The sequence below is a fragment of the Puma concolor genome, chromosome B2 (genome assembly GCF_028749965.1).
Source record: "Puma concolor isolate L17-30 chromosome B2, mPumCon1.1.hap2, whole genome shotgun sequence".
NCBI classification, from domain to species: Eukaryota; Metazoa; Chordata; class Mammalia; order Carnivora; family Felidae; genus Puma; species Puma concolor.
The window spans coordinates 72,984,776-73,002,790 of NC_141671.1; the positions used below are offsets into that span (position 1 = coordinate 72,984,776).

Genomic DNA, 18,015 nt, shown 5'->3' on the forward strand with positions numbered 1-18,015 from the left:
AGTTCCAGGAAGGATTCAGGAGTGCTTATGAGTACATATTTGGCACATTGTGTAGAAAAGGCTCTGATTTAAACAGACTAACCCTGAATCAGGTCTTTTGGTGGAAACAAAGTATGCATTTTGTGGGTCATGGAGGTCAGTGGCCCCAGGAGAGGAAAAGGGTAGTTTTAGGAAGCACTGGGACTATAACCCAGGAGAGACAGCAGCCAGTACACAGGGAGGGCTGAAAGCCACTTTCTGATTTGGTGGGACTCTGGGAGTAGAAACAAAAAGAACCATAGATGTCATAGACTCTGTGTCTAGAGTTGTTTCTTGTCTAGCAAGAAAGCACGATGCAGGATTAAAATGCAAGAGATGGCTAATGTCCGGGAGAGGATAAGAGTCCCGATTAAGGGTCCTTGCTCCATTTTCATTAGGATCAGAAGGCTTACAAGCATGGTGATGAACGTGTACAAAGGGACAATGATATGATCATTAACTCATGGACATGAGGGAAAGGAGGTCTTGAAGATATCTGGGGTTAGGGGTTTGGGTTAATACGAAACAAAACTCTGGCACCAGGAGGCCAGGTAGAAGGTTGTTTACAGCAGACATGAGGCACCACCTCTGTTTACCTAAACTGATCTTGGGGACCAGAAAGACAGAGCAAGTAACCTCAGGGTCAACAAAGGCACCTTTCATTTGTTAATCAGCTCAGCTCTGGACAACTTCAAGCCAGCAGTCTATAGCCCTATTTACCTGTTTACCTAATTTGGTCCTTCCTTCCTGTGAAAGCAGCTTTCTGCTATAGTACTAAATTGGGGGGCATTTTCACCCTGAATACCTAATCTTGCTTACCTCATATACCTTTGTATTGGGGACTTTGCCCCCCCCCCCATTCTGGGGGCCTTTGCCAGCACCTCTATCCTAGGGGCCTTTACCTCCCTTCTGTATCCTTATTTGCCTAACCTTGTTTACCCGAACTTGGGTGTGAGCATCCTATGGCTTTGTAATTCTTTACGCCTTGTTAACCCACTGGTGCAAGCTCAGGGAATTCCTAAGCTTATTCCCCACACACAGAAGTGGCCCAAAATGGCCTGAGAGGTTATTCCTTGGGAGGGGATTCTGCTCCAAGTAAGCCACTCCTGGGTCCCCTCTCAGGGCTCAGCCCATAGGCTGTTTCCATGAAGGACTGATGTAGGCATTTCCAGAGGCAGCTCTGAGGAGTCCTTATTAACATCTGCAGTAGACAGGGCCTCAGCACCAACACTCTGACGCTCTTGCATTGGTTAGGGTCATTTCTCTGCTCCAGAGCCCATGAGGCCCCATGGTTGCTTTAAGTTTGGAAGCCCCACTGCAGGGATCACATGCTGCAGGAGTGAAAGCCAGGGGCTCAAAAGGAGCTTGGGTTTCAGCCAGTCAGCAGGCTACACCTTGACTGTACTCCCTGGCTGATGTGGATGGAAAAATAGCAGTTAGAGTCAGAATGAATAGACCTTTATTACCAAGTGACCTCTGTGAGACCACTTCTTTGCAGGTAACTTCACAGCCTGGTGCACTTTATGGGTTCATAAAAGTGCAGGCTTTAGAGTGAGACCCATATGCAAATGTGGCTCTGTCACTTACTAGACAAATCCCTTCACCTCTCTGAGACTTGGCATCCTTGTCTGTGAAAGGGGAGGAGTAGCTCCTTCAAAGAGTTGCTGTGACGATGGAGTATGATCGTGCCTGTAGAGTGCCTAATGCCGAACCTGATATTTATTTAACCCTCCACGGTTATGGTTATTTATCTTTCAGGAGCTGTTAGCTCCTCCTGTGTATATGAGTTGTAGCACACATTTAACTGTACCAATCTAAATGTCACATGATTTCTGTGTTTATATTTTTATTAATATTTTGTATTTCTCCTTTAAAAATCTGCTTTAAGCCACCCCTGATTTCTTCGGGGTTTTTAGCTTGTAAGAATGTCGGCTGAAATCACCTTCTTTTGTCCTGCTGGGGAGGCAGAAGGTCCTGGAGCAGCTGTGAAGGATGTTCCTTAGCATAATGACACAGCATGTCTCACATCAGATGGCCATCAGGTGGCCGGTGGAATATCCACAAGGAGAAGCAGGAGCTCATTTGCATTAGGATCCTGCACCCAGCCTTTCTCCTGAAAGCCCAGGTGAGCTGGCTGCTGAAGGGGGCAACCATGGGAAAACCTGGGGGAAGCAGAAAACTCCAGCATGGTGAAGAGCTGTAGGCAGAAGTAACAAGAACTAACATTTACAGGGATTCTTGGCTGTGTGGTAGTTCTGTGCTAGGCTCTTCATACACATTTTTCCCATTTCATTCTCATAGTGACTATGTATGAGATGGCTTATTATCCTGTTAAGAGGATAGAGAGAGAAGATACATCTCAGCCATGCTAAGTGACGTACCTGAGGTAACACAGGTGCTTTGTATGCCTGTCTTCCTGATTTCAGAGCACATTCTCTTCCTGGGAAAAACCACATAGCCTCAAGGAGGCTAGTCCTGAATCTGCTCCAACCACCATGTTCAGAGGCCAGACGTCATCTTTCTATGGTTACATGAGGGGGGTGGACTGATGACCTCCATCGTCCTTTCCACCTCTCTCATGCTGTTCCTGTCACTTTGAGAATCTCTGCTCAGTACAAATGCATGGAGTACCTATTTACTAACTGCCAGATATTTTCTCTTACTCTATTTAGTTCACTTTTTAATTTTCAGCCAACTTTCTTTTTACGATTTTATTTTTAAGTAATCTCTATACCCAACGTGGGGCTCAAGCTTATAACCCTGAGATCAAGAGTGGTATGCTCTACTGACTGAGCCAGCCAGGCAACCCTCAGCCAACTTTTGATTACGAAAAATACCAAAAACCTTGATTCAACAGTTACCAAAATGTTACCATATTTGATTCTTCCATGTCTTTCTCTGTATCTATCTTTATACCATCTATCTGAATTTTTGAAATTAAGTAGTGGTCATCTTGAGATTTCACCCCTAAATATTTAGACTTGCATCTCCTAAGAATAAGGACATTTTCTTGCATAACCACAAACCACGATCATACTTAAGAAAATTAACAATAGTTCCCTATTTATACCTTAGATTAACAGCCAGTCCAGATTAAAATTTCCTTACCTCCGAAAGCTTTTATAGTTTTTGGGGTTTTTTTTTTTTTTTTTGGAACCAAGATCTAATCAAGTTTCACTCATTGTATTTGGTTAAGCAAAGCAAACAAAAACAATCCCTTAAACTTTGGTATGTTTGTTTTATTTCATAACATTGATTTTAAGATGAGTCCAGACCAAAGTTTGGTGGAATAACCCATATTCTGGACTTGTCTGATTGTTTTCCTTGTGGTGTTATGTAACCCTCCTCCCCCATTTTTCCTGTAAACTAGAAGTTGGGTCTAAAGCCTGGATTGGAATTTGGCTAAACATTTTTAACCCAAATACTTCATAGGTGATTTGTATTTCATATCACTTCAATTAGGAGACACAGAATGCCAGGTTGTCCAACAATAGTGATACCAAAAACTGTCACTTGCCTAAAGTGACAGTCCACAGGTCCTTCCATTGCAAAGGTATGGGAATGCCTTGAAAATCTGTTTGACAAGCCATGGATATTATGTTCCACAACATCCTTGTACTTAAGGCATAAGCATCATTGATAGTTATTTAATTGTATATATTATTTAATTGATGGTTGCCACATGGTGATTTTCTAAATTATCATTTATTTTTCATTTATTTATAGGCATACCTTTGTAAACAAGAGCTTTTCTTTACCTATTAGAATGAATTATCATTCCTCTAAAAAGGCCGGGTGAGTGCCTCTTTTTTTTATTGCTGACTTTCAGAGTAAGGAATTGCTGCAAGTTGCTGTCAATGGTGGCAGATTAATTTTTCCCTCTTCTTTGAGCAGTTCTGTGGACTTGCGACTTTTTATTTATTCAACCTTATAATCAGTTGCTGTCATTTTGGGTGCTCAAATTGCCTCAAACTTGGACAGAGGGAGCTCTTTCTTTTTTTTTTTTTTTTTAAACATTTATTTATTTTTGAGACAGAGAGAGACAGAGCATGAACAGGGGGAGGGCCAGAGAGAGAGGGAGACACAGAATCTGAAGCAGGCTCCAGGCTCTGAGCTGTCAGCACAGAGCCCGACGCGGGGCTCGAACTCACGGACCGTGAGATCGTGACCTGAGCGAAGTCGGACGCTCAACCGACTGAGCCACCCAGGCGCCCCGAGAGGGAGCTCTTTCAAGCTAGCTGGCTCCTGTGTCCTTTGAGATGTCCCCATCATTCTTTGAGCACTGCCCTGCACTATGGCACAAGAAAATGTTCTGGGCTCATCTTGTACTTTCCACGCTCCAGACCAAGAATCAGCCATTTCTCTAAGGAGCCCTGGAATCTTTTATTGGAGGAGAGCATTTAAAAACCAAGATTTCTCTACTTGGTGGGCTCATTGCCATTGGAGTGTCTTTGCTTCTAAACTGTTTCAGTGGCTAAAGCTAAGAAATGTATTTATTTAAATATATCTATTTAATTCACATTGCTACTCCAATTCAAATTTAATATTACACGGTTTTTCTTAATTTTTTTTGATTTTATATTTGTACCTCTTTTCTCTTATATAGAAAATTTCAGTTACTAATAACCTAACATATTTACTTATTTGCCATAGTCTATAATCTATATATAAAGTAGATTTAAAGTAGAAACACCAGAAAATTACTTGGTGAATTTTAGACATTTTTTGGAGGGGAATTTCTTTTTTGTCCTTAGAGTATATTCAATTACAGATAAACAGCAAGATGTGTTCCAAAGTCATCTGAAAGAATTTCCTGTGTATGTCACTCATATGATATATAATTAATTTGTTTCAGTTTGATTTCAAATTTGGTTTGCTTTTATTTTTCTTTATAATTAAATTTTATTTTGGGGGTTCCTCAGTCTGTTAAGCATCTGACTCTTGATCTCAGCTCAGGTCTTGATTTCAGGGTTGTGAATTCAAGCCCCATGCTGGGCTCCCCGCTGGCTATGAAGCCTACTTTAAAAGAAAAAAAAAAAAAAAAAAATATATATATATATATATATATATATATATATATATATATGTTGTATGTAAGCCAATTTGACAATAAATTATATTAAAAATATTATATATTGTATAAATTATATATATATATATATTTAAACAGGTAAAACATGTTTGAGCACTTATATGGCTCAAATTAAAATTATATAAAACATAGAGAAATCACCTATATTCATCCATATCCCTTTTACCTTGCCCCTTTCCTCCACACTGCCTGGCCTCTTTCGGTAACCAGTTATTTTATTTCTGTTAGTCTGATATTTTATGTCTGGGTGTGTAATTTCCTCTCCCTTCTTATATAAAAGAAAGTAAATTATATTCACTGATCTGTGCTTTGTTTTTTTCCTCCCTCACAATATTAACATGTATCCCGGAGAATCCATAGAAGTATGTAATGTCTTCCTCATTCTTTTTATATTACTGCATGCTTTGTTCAGCAGTCCTATGCTGTTGTTGTTGCTATTTAGTCCAAAAACAAGCAGCTTAGTGTGTATTATCTTACTTGTGGCCCTTTTTGCCTTTGTTTATACCCTTCCAGTCCTCATAGGCATTTGAAGTTTTGACCTCTGCGAAGGCTTTCCAGCTGGGTGGAGGCAGGGAAGGCCAGGTACAGCAGATTCCCAGAAGATTCATCACCTCGATCCACTTGCTTTGCTGGAGATGAGGGTAAATAGGAACTGAACAGCAGCTATTTTCCCACAGATCCTGCCGCAGACACCCTGGGCTTCATCCTGTTTAGATGGAGAGCTGGGGAGTGATGAATGAGGAAAAGGAGTGGCTTTAGCACAGTTTGGTTTTAACTTTCTCTTCTCTAGAAGGCACAAATGCCTCTAGGATCATCTCCCTCTTGTGCTAATTTAAAGGCAATTAAAAAGCAAAGAAACGCAGGATTTTACTAACATTCAGAAGTCATATCATTCAGTTGAAGAAGCATTGTATTGCACAATGAAGCTGGAGCTCCCATTTTCAAAAATGAATGTTTCTGAAATCTCAGAACAGCCTCAAGTAGACAGCTTTATGCTGACTTTTCCCCCTGCTCATCTCCAAAGCTCATACCACATACATTTGCTAGTTTTCCTTTTCTACTCTGTATTACACTCATCAATCTCACAGGAATCAGGGTCTGCCTTTTTTTTTCTTTTTCTTTTCCTTCTTTCTTTCTTTCTTTCTTTTTTTTTTTTTTTTTTGGAATGAGAAACAAACACTTTTCCTTGCTGGGTAATTCTTTTGCAAATATATTCCTTGCAAGTTCACCTCTTAAGTTATTTGTCCTATTTCTGCCCTACTCTTTTAGAAAAAAAGGTGGGTAAACCAATTTGGTTAAATTAAAAAGGTTTTGCCTTTTCCTAAAATGATTTCCTTCTGGCCTGTATGAGTATGATATGACAAAAGGAAACCAATGCAATGAGGTGAGTTTATCTTTGAATACACCCATGCTAAGTGCATGACTATCCGCTGGCCTGTGAGTTACTTATGCTTCAGCACATGCAGAATAAATTAACTTAGCTCTGAATATATCACCTATTAGTCTTTGGAGGATAACTGTCTCATAGGACTCACAAGAGTCCTGTGTGACGGCCAGCATTCTTTTTAGCCTTGAAGTCACAAGCAGGGTGGAGCAGTGATTATTTCCTGGTCTGAAAGGAAGGGGAGGGGATCAGGAGAGAGAAAAGGAACATGTATGGGAAGAAGAGATGGAAGAGTAAACGTGAGAAAAAGGGAGGAAAGGGAGGGAAGAGAATGGAAGAAAGGGAGAAGAATGAGGGGATATTGCAGGGGAAGAATAGAAAGCGCCCAAATTATATCTTGTGGGGCACCTGGCTGGCTGAGTCGGAGGACTATGTGACTCTTGATCTCAGCGTTGTGAGTTCGGGCTCCACGTTGGGTATAGAGATTACTTAAAAAAACAATAAGATCTTAACAAACATAGGCTTGTGGAAAGAACTCTCCTCTGAGGGTTGAAAGTCATGTTTTCTAGTTCTATATCTTCTGCACACGGTGCCAGAGAATTTGAGGAATTTGGTTGAAAATCAAGCACCTTGGAAAATACAGTGCCTCATTTTGTTAGTAACCAATACTTATGAGTGCTTACCATGTTCTGGGCACTTATTTAAAAGCACTAGAATGTATTATACTAAGCGAAATGAGTCCATCTGAGAAAGACAAATGTCATACGATTTCACTCATATGTGGAATTTAGCATATGGGAAGGTGGGGAAGAGAAGAAAGGGAGACTCTTAATGACAGAGAAGAGAACAAACTGAGGGTTGATGGAGGGAGGTGGGTGAGATATGGGCTAGATGGGTGATGGGTGCTAAGGAGGGCACTTGCTGTGATGAATAGTGGGTGTTGTATGTAAGTGAATCACTGAATTCTACTTCTGAAGCAAATTTGTTAACTACAATTTAAGTTAAAAAGAAAAAAATCTTAAAAAAATAATAAAAGCACTTGGCATGGATTATGTCATTTAATCCCCACTGCAAGGCAAGGACTTAGGTTTTATCTCCATTTTACTGATGTGGAAACTGAGGCACGGATGCTAAATAATTTACTCAAGGTCACACTAAGCAAATGACTGTAGTAGTCACGTAGTCACTGCTTCATTCATCTCTCTCCCCCACCCAGTGCCTCCCTTGCTAGCAGAATCTCAGTAGTCTGGGTTGTGATATGCCTACCCTGCATCCTAGCCCCACTGGTTGAACGACAACAGACCTAAACCCATCTTGGCTCTCACATTCTCCTTACTGTTATACATTTTCCCAGCTTCCTTTGCAGGTGGCTATGCGACCAAGTTGTGACCAATGAGGTTTAAGAAGTCCACTAGGGAACTTCTGGGAAAGCTTTTCCTCTGTGATAAGAGGAAAGCATATTTTCTGCTTGCCTTCTTCTAACGACTTGATGAGGGTATGAAATGAAGATTCTATACTTGTGGCTGTAGCAGCCACCTGGCACCCACGAAGCAACAAACCCAAGGAAGAATGTCGTCATGCTAAGGATGGCAAAAGGAAAAGTGGGAAGTGTCGGGGACTTTGAGGACATTGTAGGACTGCTACAATAAACCTGGATTCAGCTCCTTGCACTCTTCTCATTATGTGAAATAATCAAAGGTCACTATGGCTCCTGAAAATTTGTCAGGTTTGGCCAAACATGCAGCTGCATATATATCCACTGATACGGGAACAGAAGTACATTTCAGACACAGGACGCTTGTCTTTGTTTCAGGCTCATAGGTTGCTACTCAGTACTGCAGAGTTGTTTCTTCCAGCATCTTCCACCTTCAACCTTGACCCTGAGTATACAGTTGTTACTCTTAACCCAGGAACAAAGGCAAACTGTAACAAGTCACAGGGAAATAGAAGCTGATGAGATTTTTAACTACCTAAAATATTAATCTACTAGCTAAAACAGAAACAATAAAGACACATACTGCAAGTAAACTTCAGATCCACTACAAAGATTCCTTTCAAAGGACCCATATCCCATGGGGATTCTCTGCATTGTTCTCACACAACCACTCACTCACTCACTGACCTTTGTGCTTCTACCCAGGACTTTACTTTGGGCAAAACATTTCACCCCACCCCCAACACACAGTTTTCTGAATCTTGATATTCTCCACATCCAAAAGAGTGCCTACTGCCTAGTAGGAACTTGATAAACGGTCATGGTATGGAATTAAAATTGCTTAATATCCCTCCTATTGAACAACTATCAAAATCATAAGCTTTCAAAAATTATGAGGACATATTAATATTTTTCTGATCTTGACAGATGATTTCTTAATCACTATTAAATTTTAAAGATATGCAAATTGCTGAAGAGAGGAAGTTTAATAAGTTACTCATAGAGAGCAGGTGTTCAACAAATACATTGAATTGAATGGATTGGGCTTTTTTTTTTTTTTTTTTTCCAACGTTTATTTATTTTTGGGACAGAGAGAGACAGAGCATGAACGGGCGAGGGGCAGAGAGAGAGGGAGAGACAGAATCGGAAACAGGCTCCAGGCTCTGAGCCATCAGCCCAGAGCCCGACGCGGGGCTCGAACTCACGGACCGCGAGATCGTGACCTGGCTGAAGTCGGACGCTTAACCGACTGCGCCACCCAGGCGCCCCTGGATTGGGCTTTTAAAAAGCTGTATGTTATTCTCTCTCTCTCCCTCTGCCCCTCCCCCCCAATTTAAATAAATAAATAAATAAGTAAAATTCTTTTTTTTTTATGTTTATTTATTTTGAGAGAGAGAACACAAGATGGGGAGATGAGCAGAGAGAGAGCACGAGAGAATCCCAAGCAGATTCCACACTGTCAACACAGAGCCTGATGCAGGGCTTGGGCCCATGAACCATGAGGCCATGACCTGAGCCCAAATCAAGAGTCGATGCTTACCCGACTGAGCCACCCAGGCACCCCTAAAATTGTCTTTAAAAAAAGGGAGCACCTGGGTGGTTCAGCAAGTTACGTGTCTGACACCTGATTTCAGCTCAGGTCATGATCTCACAGTTATCTCACGGTTATGAGATTGAGTCCTGCAACCTGCTTGGGATTCTCTCTCTCTTTCCCTCTGCCTCTCCTCTGCTTGTTCTCTCTGTCTCTCTCTCTTTCTCAAATTAAAATAAATAAATAAATAAAACTCTCTTAAAAAGCTGTATGTTTTGGGGAAATGTAAACTGCGGTTAAAGTAAAATAAGACTTTTCCACTACACTGTTCTTGGGGCAAGAAAATTTTAATGAATTTTTCAAATATGTCTGGTTTACAACTAGGGGGCAAAGAAGGACTAGAATTCCATTATTAAGTGCTTCATTTTGTTATAAACTTAGTGATTATCTGGCCAGATCATGGCTTCTGGGTCTGGTGAGTTGAATTAATAGGGAAGTCTCGCTCCCTGACATCAGTGTTTTGTTTTTTTTTTAGATTTTTTTAAATGTTTAAATTTGAAAGTGAGAGAGAGAGAGAAGGAGGGAAAGAGAACAAGCGGGGGAGGGGTAGAATGAGAGGGAGATGGAGGTTCTGAAGTGGGCTAAGTGCCTACAGCAGAGAGCCCAATGTGGGGCTTGAACTCACAAACTGTGAGATCATGGCCTGAGCCAAAGTCGGACGCTCAACCTACTGAGCCACCCAGGCACCCCTCTGACATCACTGTTAAGTGGAATTCCACTTAATGCAAAAATGACTTCCCTCTGGAAAGACTGTATTTAAACCTAAAGGCACTTACTGCAGTGGAGACTGAAGTAGTGATTTCCACAATGAAAGTTGCCCCGAATGAATTGGAAAGGGATGGATGCAAAGAACTGAGGAAAAGAAGTGATAACCTAATGTTAAAGTGTTCTATATTTTTTTCTCATCCTTTTTTTTTTTTTTTTTTTTAAGGAAAGAGTCAAGAAATAAACATAAAGACCTCATTGTTCTTGTTGAAATCATTATGGTTCAAGGTACTAAAATATACTAAAAGCAAATGTTCACAATTTCCATTCAGTAAGCCCTTGAAAATCACAGGAAAAAATAATAAAAATAATTGTTACAACAATAACACTTTGTTTGTTTAACCTTAGTTTTCCATTTTCTTTAATTGTAGCTATATATAAACATTTTCTTATACTTCCTCTGTTGCAATTATTCTAAATGGCCTTTATGCCTAGCATAATAGGAAATTATACCAAACTGAAAACTCATTAGCAATGTATTCATGAGGAATCAAAATAATTTCAGTTTCAACAATAACCTAAATGTAAATTTTTGTTTATTACAATATGGTAATCACTTATATAAAGGCAGTGAACTAATAACCAAAACATTGTAGAGTACTGGAAGTTCTCCTAACTTGTGTTGCCTACAACTATGTAAGTAATATCAACTTTTAATCTTTATTTTGTTATGGTGATATCATCTTCTGACCTGGAATGTAATCTTGGGAGTTGGGGGGGGGGGTGGGGAGAATTTTATATATCGCTGTCTCCAAAAATAGTTGATTAGGAGAGTCCTTCCAGATTAAGAAAATTTAAAAAGCACCACAATCTAGTCATTTCCTTCAAGCATATTGTTCACGTTTCATCCTCCAGTTTAGCCATAATCTCTGTGAGGATAGGGGCTGTGTTTGATTTACTGCTGAATTCCCAGCACTTAGCATAGCATCTGGCACATACTGAATGAATATAGCTGAAAGAAATCAACTGCACACAAGGTTTTTAGTCCTCCAAGCGGACCAGCAGATCTCAAAACCTCCTTGTTATAGTTCCAAGATGGTGGCTTATGCCATCCAATTTTCTTCCCGTATACCTTTTTTCAGTTTCTGGGGGGAATAAGGCATGGAAGAAATGAAAGTGTTTTCTCTTGTCAGAGAGGATAGGGAGCCCTCTGGGTTAGGTTGAATATGTACAGATTCAAAAATATGTCCTGAATATTGGTTTCAAGGCTTATTCCCTACTTTATGATTTCCCTTCATTTCTTAAACATGAGCGCTGAAAGTTCCATCCAGTTCAGGGACTATTAGCGTGTTCCTGTTAAGCCTTTATTTTATTAAAAATAGAATGAGCCTGATGAAGCAACATAAAAGCATCAGATGAATTCTCTTATGGAATTCAAGCTGCCATTATTTGACTTCATTACTGCTTCATTTCACTGATATTCCTTTTATCTTAAGTATGGCCTTCTCTAAACTTCATTAACATCAAAAAGTTTTTGTTAAGTACTTTAACTGAACATGGCACTGTACAAAGACGCTTATACAAACCAGATCCTTGTTATTTAGAAAGTTAAACTCACAGACATGAAACAGAAATATTTATGAAATTTATGTGCTTTATGCAAATGAAGGCCATTCTCTGATTTACTTTATGTGATTAGTAGTAGCTAATACTCATTGAGTCCTAACTACGTTTACGGCACTGTGTATAAAAGCACCTTACACGCATCTTCTCCATAAAGCCCCCAACAACAACGAGGAAGGTGGGGTGTCCCAGGCTAAGTGAAGTGCCTAAGGAAGGTCATACATCTGTGACATTAATTCAGGTCTGGCTCAGAGACCTGTCCCTTAACCACTCTGACCTACCCCTGCCCTCTAGCTTATAACCTCCTCTCCCACAAATCCTTCACCCATCAGCAGCCAAATGTGCCAACTCAGCTCTCAGAGGAACAACTGCCTGGAGCCGGGCAGGGATTTGTGACAGGCATGGTGTAGTGACTGGAGTGCCTCAAGTTAAATCCTTGGGGAGCTGGATAGTATTGAATTAAATGCTGTTAAAAACAGGACAGCTTTGACAGAACAGAATTATCAATCAGATTCAATTCCATTCTAAAAATACAATCTGGACAGTTGAGACTCCAGACTGTTTAGAAGAGCTCTTTAATCTGTAGATAAACCTTACTGAAGAATGTCCCTGATTCCCCTTCAAGTTTCTGTCCTTGCTTGTCCCCTCTCATCAGTCCCCAACTTCCAATTAGAAAAGACGATACCCTGGTTTCTATTGGCTCATCAGTCCTCAAGCTGCTGCAGTCTGGCTAATGCTTCCATTTTTCCACTGGCAGTGCTCTCGCAAAGGTCAGCAATAATAACAAATGATTATTATAATAACACCTAGTGCTTCTTGTGGATTTATTGGGCACCAAACACTGGGCTCAAGGTTTTATTTACATTGGAGGGAGAAACCTGGAGAACAGGAGGATTGCACAGGTCTTGGGGAGATTTTGGCTTAGTTAACTCAGTTTTTTAAAAATTAACTTGACATGGAAATATCAGAATACTTCAGACAAAAATCCAGTTTTGAGATGTGCTGTGCTGTTTGCTACAATCCGTATGATGAATCTTTTGCACTTGGACCCTCCTCAGGCAAATTATTATTATTATCTTGATTTTTTTATTTTTGAGAGAGAGAGAGAGAGAGAGAGAACAAGTGGGGGGAGAGGCAGAGAGAGAGGGAGACACAGAACCTGAAGCAGGCTCCAGGCTCCGAGCTGTCAGCACAGAGCCTGAGGCGGGGCTTGAACTCTTGAACTGTGACATCATGACCTGAGCCAAAGTCAGATGCTTCACCGATTGATTCCCCCAAGCGCCCCTCAGGCAAGTGATTTACTGTCCATACTTTACATGGATATTCTGGTTAGGATTTACAGTAGTCAGGAAAAGACCCCTCCACTTAAACTAGCTCAAGATAAAAGATGGAGGTTATAAAACAGCAATCCAAGGGCAGGAACTGTGGTACACCTGGATTCATGGAAGCTGAGACTAGAAGACAGCGGCCAGCTCTTCATTAGTGTTTCTACTTTTCATTCCACAGGGGCTCCATTCTCCTGTTACAGACCAACTTCCTCTTATTCTTCATTCTGTTCCCTCATTCCTTAACTTGCTCAAAGCTCCTTATCCCCACTCCACCCCCTTGCAGCATTTGCCTTTATGTTCCTACTACCAATTGCCTTAGTCTTTTGATTTTCCAACTGTAAATTCCTGGAAAATCCCCATTATGTATTTCCAAGCCTGGTCACATATGTCATAAATTACTTTCAAGCTGCAATATAGGTCACACTGAGGGAAGTACACAGATATGGTCCAAACATCAGTAACCAGGTAGAGTGGGAATACCCTTCAAACAGATACCATAGGCCATCATTTGGAGAATATCCTGAGCATAATTAACCTTCATAAAAATATTGAATAAAAGCCATTACTTATGCTTATTTTATAGACATGAAAATTGAAGCTTAGAGAGGTACAAAATAATTTGTCCAAGAAATTAAGTGGCAAAGCTGAAATGTGAACACAGCCTGCCCAGCTAACAAACTCAGAGCCTCTATTTTTATTTTCTTTCTTGACTTTCAGGCTGAGTAACATTCTTGCTATTCTCTACTTCCTTAAACTTAGAACTCTACTGTTAGGTTTACTGTATTCATTCAGTTTTGTGTTTTTCTGATGGCTCCTCCACTCCCTTTAATTCCTTGTTCTCCTTCCAGTTCTTACATGTAGGAGTTCTCCAAAGGACTCTTCATGGCTCCTTCTTCTTTCTTTCTGTATGTGCTTTTTAGGCAAATTCATAGGTTTTTACAGATTTGAATACACTTAGACACTATGGTTTCCTCAACTGGGGTTCTTAGACACACATGTCCCCCACCCCACCCAAGAGACTTGTGGATAGAATTTAGGGAGTTCATGAACTTGAATGAGAAAAAAAATAACATCTTTATATTTTCACCAGACTCCAACAGAAATTTACTAATCCCTTCAATTATGAATGTATCAACAAACCACTGTAATAGCAGCAAACATCTGTGACTTTGTTACCAACAGAAATCATAGGTATTTTAATATTTTCCAACTGTTGCAAATATCTTAAAATTTTATTTCTTCTCATTATACTTCAAAATCACAGTGGTTCACCTCACACCTATTAGAATGTTTAAAATAAAAAACACAAGAAACAACAAGTGTTGGTAAGGATGTGGAGAAAAAGGAACCCTTTTGCACTGTTGGTGGGAATGCCACTGGTGTTTCCAAGCTGTGGAAAAGACTATGAAGATTCCTCAAAAAGTTAAAAATAGAACTACTCTATGATCCAGTAATCACGCTCCTTGGTATTTACCCCCAAAATACAAAAACACTAATTCAAAGGCATGTGCAACCCTATATTTACAGGAGTGTTATTTACAATAGCCAGGTATGGAAGCGGCCCAAGTGTCCATCGACAGATGAATTGATAAAGAAGATGTGGTATATACACACGATGGAATATTATTTAACCATAAAAAGAAAGAAATCTTGCCATTTGCAATGACATGGATGGAGCTAGAGAGTATAATGCTAAGTGAAATGTCAGAGAAAGACAAATACCATATGACTTCACTCATATATGAAATTTAAGAAATGAAACAAATGAGCCAGGGGAAAAAGAGGAAAGAGAGAAAGAGAAAAAGAGAGAGAGACAATCCAAGAAACAGACCCTTAACTATTGACAACAAACTGATGCTTACCAGAGGGGAGGTGGGTGGGGGAGATGGGTGAAACAGGTGATGGGGATTAAGGAGTGCACTTGTTATGAGGAGCACTGGGTGATGTATGGAAGTGCTGATTCACTGTATTGTACACCTGAAACTAATAGAGCACCGTACGTTAAAACAAATTAAACTGAAATAAATTCAAAAAATAACAAAAATACTGCACTCCTTTATTTTGATAACTGTTTTTGCGATATCACTAATCCTGTCCCCTTTATTTTCTGTATTTAGAAACTTATTTGAGAAAGGGTTCATAGACTTTGCCAGACTACTAAAGGTTAAAAACTCCTGTTTTAAAACACTCTAGGCTGTTAACAAACCTTATTACGGTGATAATTTCACAATGTAAATGTATGTCAAATCATCACGTTGTACACCTTGAACTTACACAACATTATATGTCAATAAAGTGAAGAAAAAACCCACGCTAGCCAGATGTCCTATCATGACTTATAAACAGGTTCAAGTCTTAGGCAATGCAGAGGCAGCTTCCTTAAAGCCTAATGACCTACTCAGTTTTCTGAGTTCTGTCTTTAAGCTTTGGCTGCCTGCTTTATCTGCAGACTTTACTTGTCAGATGGGCACCTAATCCTCCCTGTGGTATGATACCCTTGTGTTGATCTTGGGCCTCTAGTTTATATCCCAGATTGCTTTCTACTCTCACTCATTCTTACATTTTGTTTACTAACTCCGGGTCTCAACTCCACACTAGCTGTTGTGGATCCCTGGACTGCTAACACTTTGTCCTGCATATAAACTTTTTCATCAGTGTGGAATAAACCAGAACTATTACCAGAGTAATGTTCTTGAAGTATAGCTCTGATCATATCCTTTCCTTCCTCTGAATGCTTACAAGTTCAGTATAAACTTCTCAGTGAGGGTAATTTTGATTGCCCAAAACTGAAACCTATTTGAGGGGGCTTAACTAAGATGAGAAATATATGATATGGATACAGGGATATTATGCAGACATTATGAGTAGGGGTATAGGAACAAGTTGAGCCATAAACAAGGACTGGCAAACTTTTTCTGTAAAGGGCCAAATAGTAAATGTATTAGGCTTTGCAGGCCATATGGTTTCTGTCACTGTGGCATAGGCAATATGAAAAGAAATGAGTTCCAATAAAACTTTATTTATAAAACACACAATTTGCCACACAGCTCATAATTTTAGGACCCCTGGACTAAAACATTATCAGCACTCGCTGAAACTCATTTCCATCACTATCCACAAGTCTGCTTTGTTCTCTTCCTACTGACTAGCTTCTTCAGCTTCTCTGGTTCCCATGTTAGAACGTGGCTTCTGAAAGCTCTGAGCTTCTGTGTCACAAGTTAAAGTTTAAGCTCTCTCTTTCTTTGCCGGTGCTAATTCCAAGTCCTTAGGGTAGGGATATTGTCTGGCCTAGTTTGGGGCCTAGACCAATTAGCTGTGGCCAGCGGTCTGGGTCTTGCTGTATGAACAGGGCTTTGGGAGCCACCCCTACAATGTCTTAGGTCAGAGCTGAGGGACAGGTTTCAGAAAAGAGCAAGAAGCTGGGAAGACAACCCAGTGAGAGCCTTCTGTTGCATTCATTCAAACCTACATTTTCAACATTATCCCTACTAGACCTCTCCTATCCCTTTCTGAAGTACAACCAACTCCTTGTCGATCTCATAAATTCTGCATATTCTCACCCTGCATTCCCCCTATCTGCCAGTAGATATTCTTCTACTCGTCTTCAAAGTCTCTTCTAAAAAGCCACCCTTTCCTTTAAATCCACACAACAACCTATTGGTCTTGTTCTGCTGCTATTTCTGTACCTTTTTGTTTTGCAGACAATAGGTGCTCTGCTGGGGAAATGACTTATTTAACTTTTTATCCACTTCGGTACCTTTCAGAGAATAGCCTCTGAGTTCCTATTGGTTGAGTTTAACTATACCTTCAAAGCTGAATAATTCCAAACTAAAGAAAATGTTGACTTTCAAGAGTGGCAGTGATACAGGAAACATAGTATCTACTTTTAAGGAAATTATTTAGAAACTTAAAAGTATGCATTTCCAAATTTTTGGTAGCTAAATTAAAGTACATATGCAGAGAGATATTAATTACAGCAAAACTTACATTGAATGTTATTATATACTAAGAAGAAATAAAGTCCCATTAGGATTGTATCATCTGTTAATGTACTAAATTAAAAAGGAATACTGTAGGGGCACCGGGGTGGCTCAGAGCTTTAAGCTCAGATTTCAGCTCAGGTCATGATCTTGTGGTCCGTGAGTTCCAGCCCCGTGTTGGGCTCTGTGCTGACAGCTCAGAGCCTGGAGCCTGCTTCAGATTCTGTCTCTCTCTCTCCGAACCTCCTTCGCTTGCACTGTCTCTCAAAAATAAATAAATATTAAAAAAAAATACTACAGAAATAACTTAAGAGAATAGGAAAGGTTATAAACTTGAAATATTAAAAACTGCTCTAAAACGCAAATGCTCCAAAATGATTAGTACTCGTGCAAGAAATTTACCAAAGAGCCAGAGATCTCATCATCTAATTTCTTTCTTTCTAGAACTATTAATTAACATTGTTCCCAGAACTGTGCTAAAATCCCCTGCTGAAAGGAATAAAGTAAATACAGTAACTGCAGGGAAAACTGGTTCACATCCACGAAACGGTTGCAAGGCTTGCGCTTTTCTGAAACAGAAAACACTTGTTAAATAACTATTCCTAAACTATTAGCAAACTACATAAAAGCTTTTTATTTAACACCATCCTCCTGGGAGACTGCGTTGGAATGTGCAGCGGGTCTGAAAACGGCACAGATTTGGCTCAATTGTAAATATTAGGTGCAAAGAGGCGAAGCCATTGTGCAGAGTAGGGGGTGGGGAGGGTGGGGTCCTGATTCCCAATGTTGATAGAAGGACTCCAATTTCGCTTGGTATTCATTTTTCTACTACAATTACAGTTTTGCTAAGAAAAATAAA

The 18,015-nt window shown here is 39.9% G+C and overlaps 1 protein-coding gene across 1 annotated transcript in view; it reads left to right on the forward strand.

The window, feature by feature from the left end:
- The first annotated feature begins 2,035 nt into the window (after positions 1-2,035).
- The window catches only part of SH3BGRL2 (SH3 domain binding glutamate rich protein like 2), a 77,915-nt gene continuing 61,935 nt past the window's right edge, over positions 2,036-18,015 (forward strand). Inside the window, exon 1 of the mRNA XM_086708398.1 lies at positions 2,036-2,143. Coding sequence (XP_086564524.1) covers positions 2,036-2,143 — 108 coding nt within the window. The remainder of the gene's footprint in view (positions 2,144-18,015) is intronic.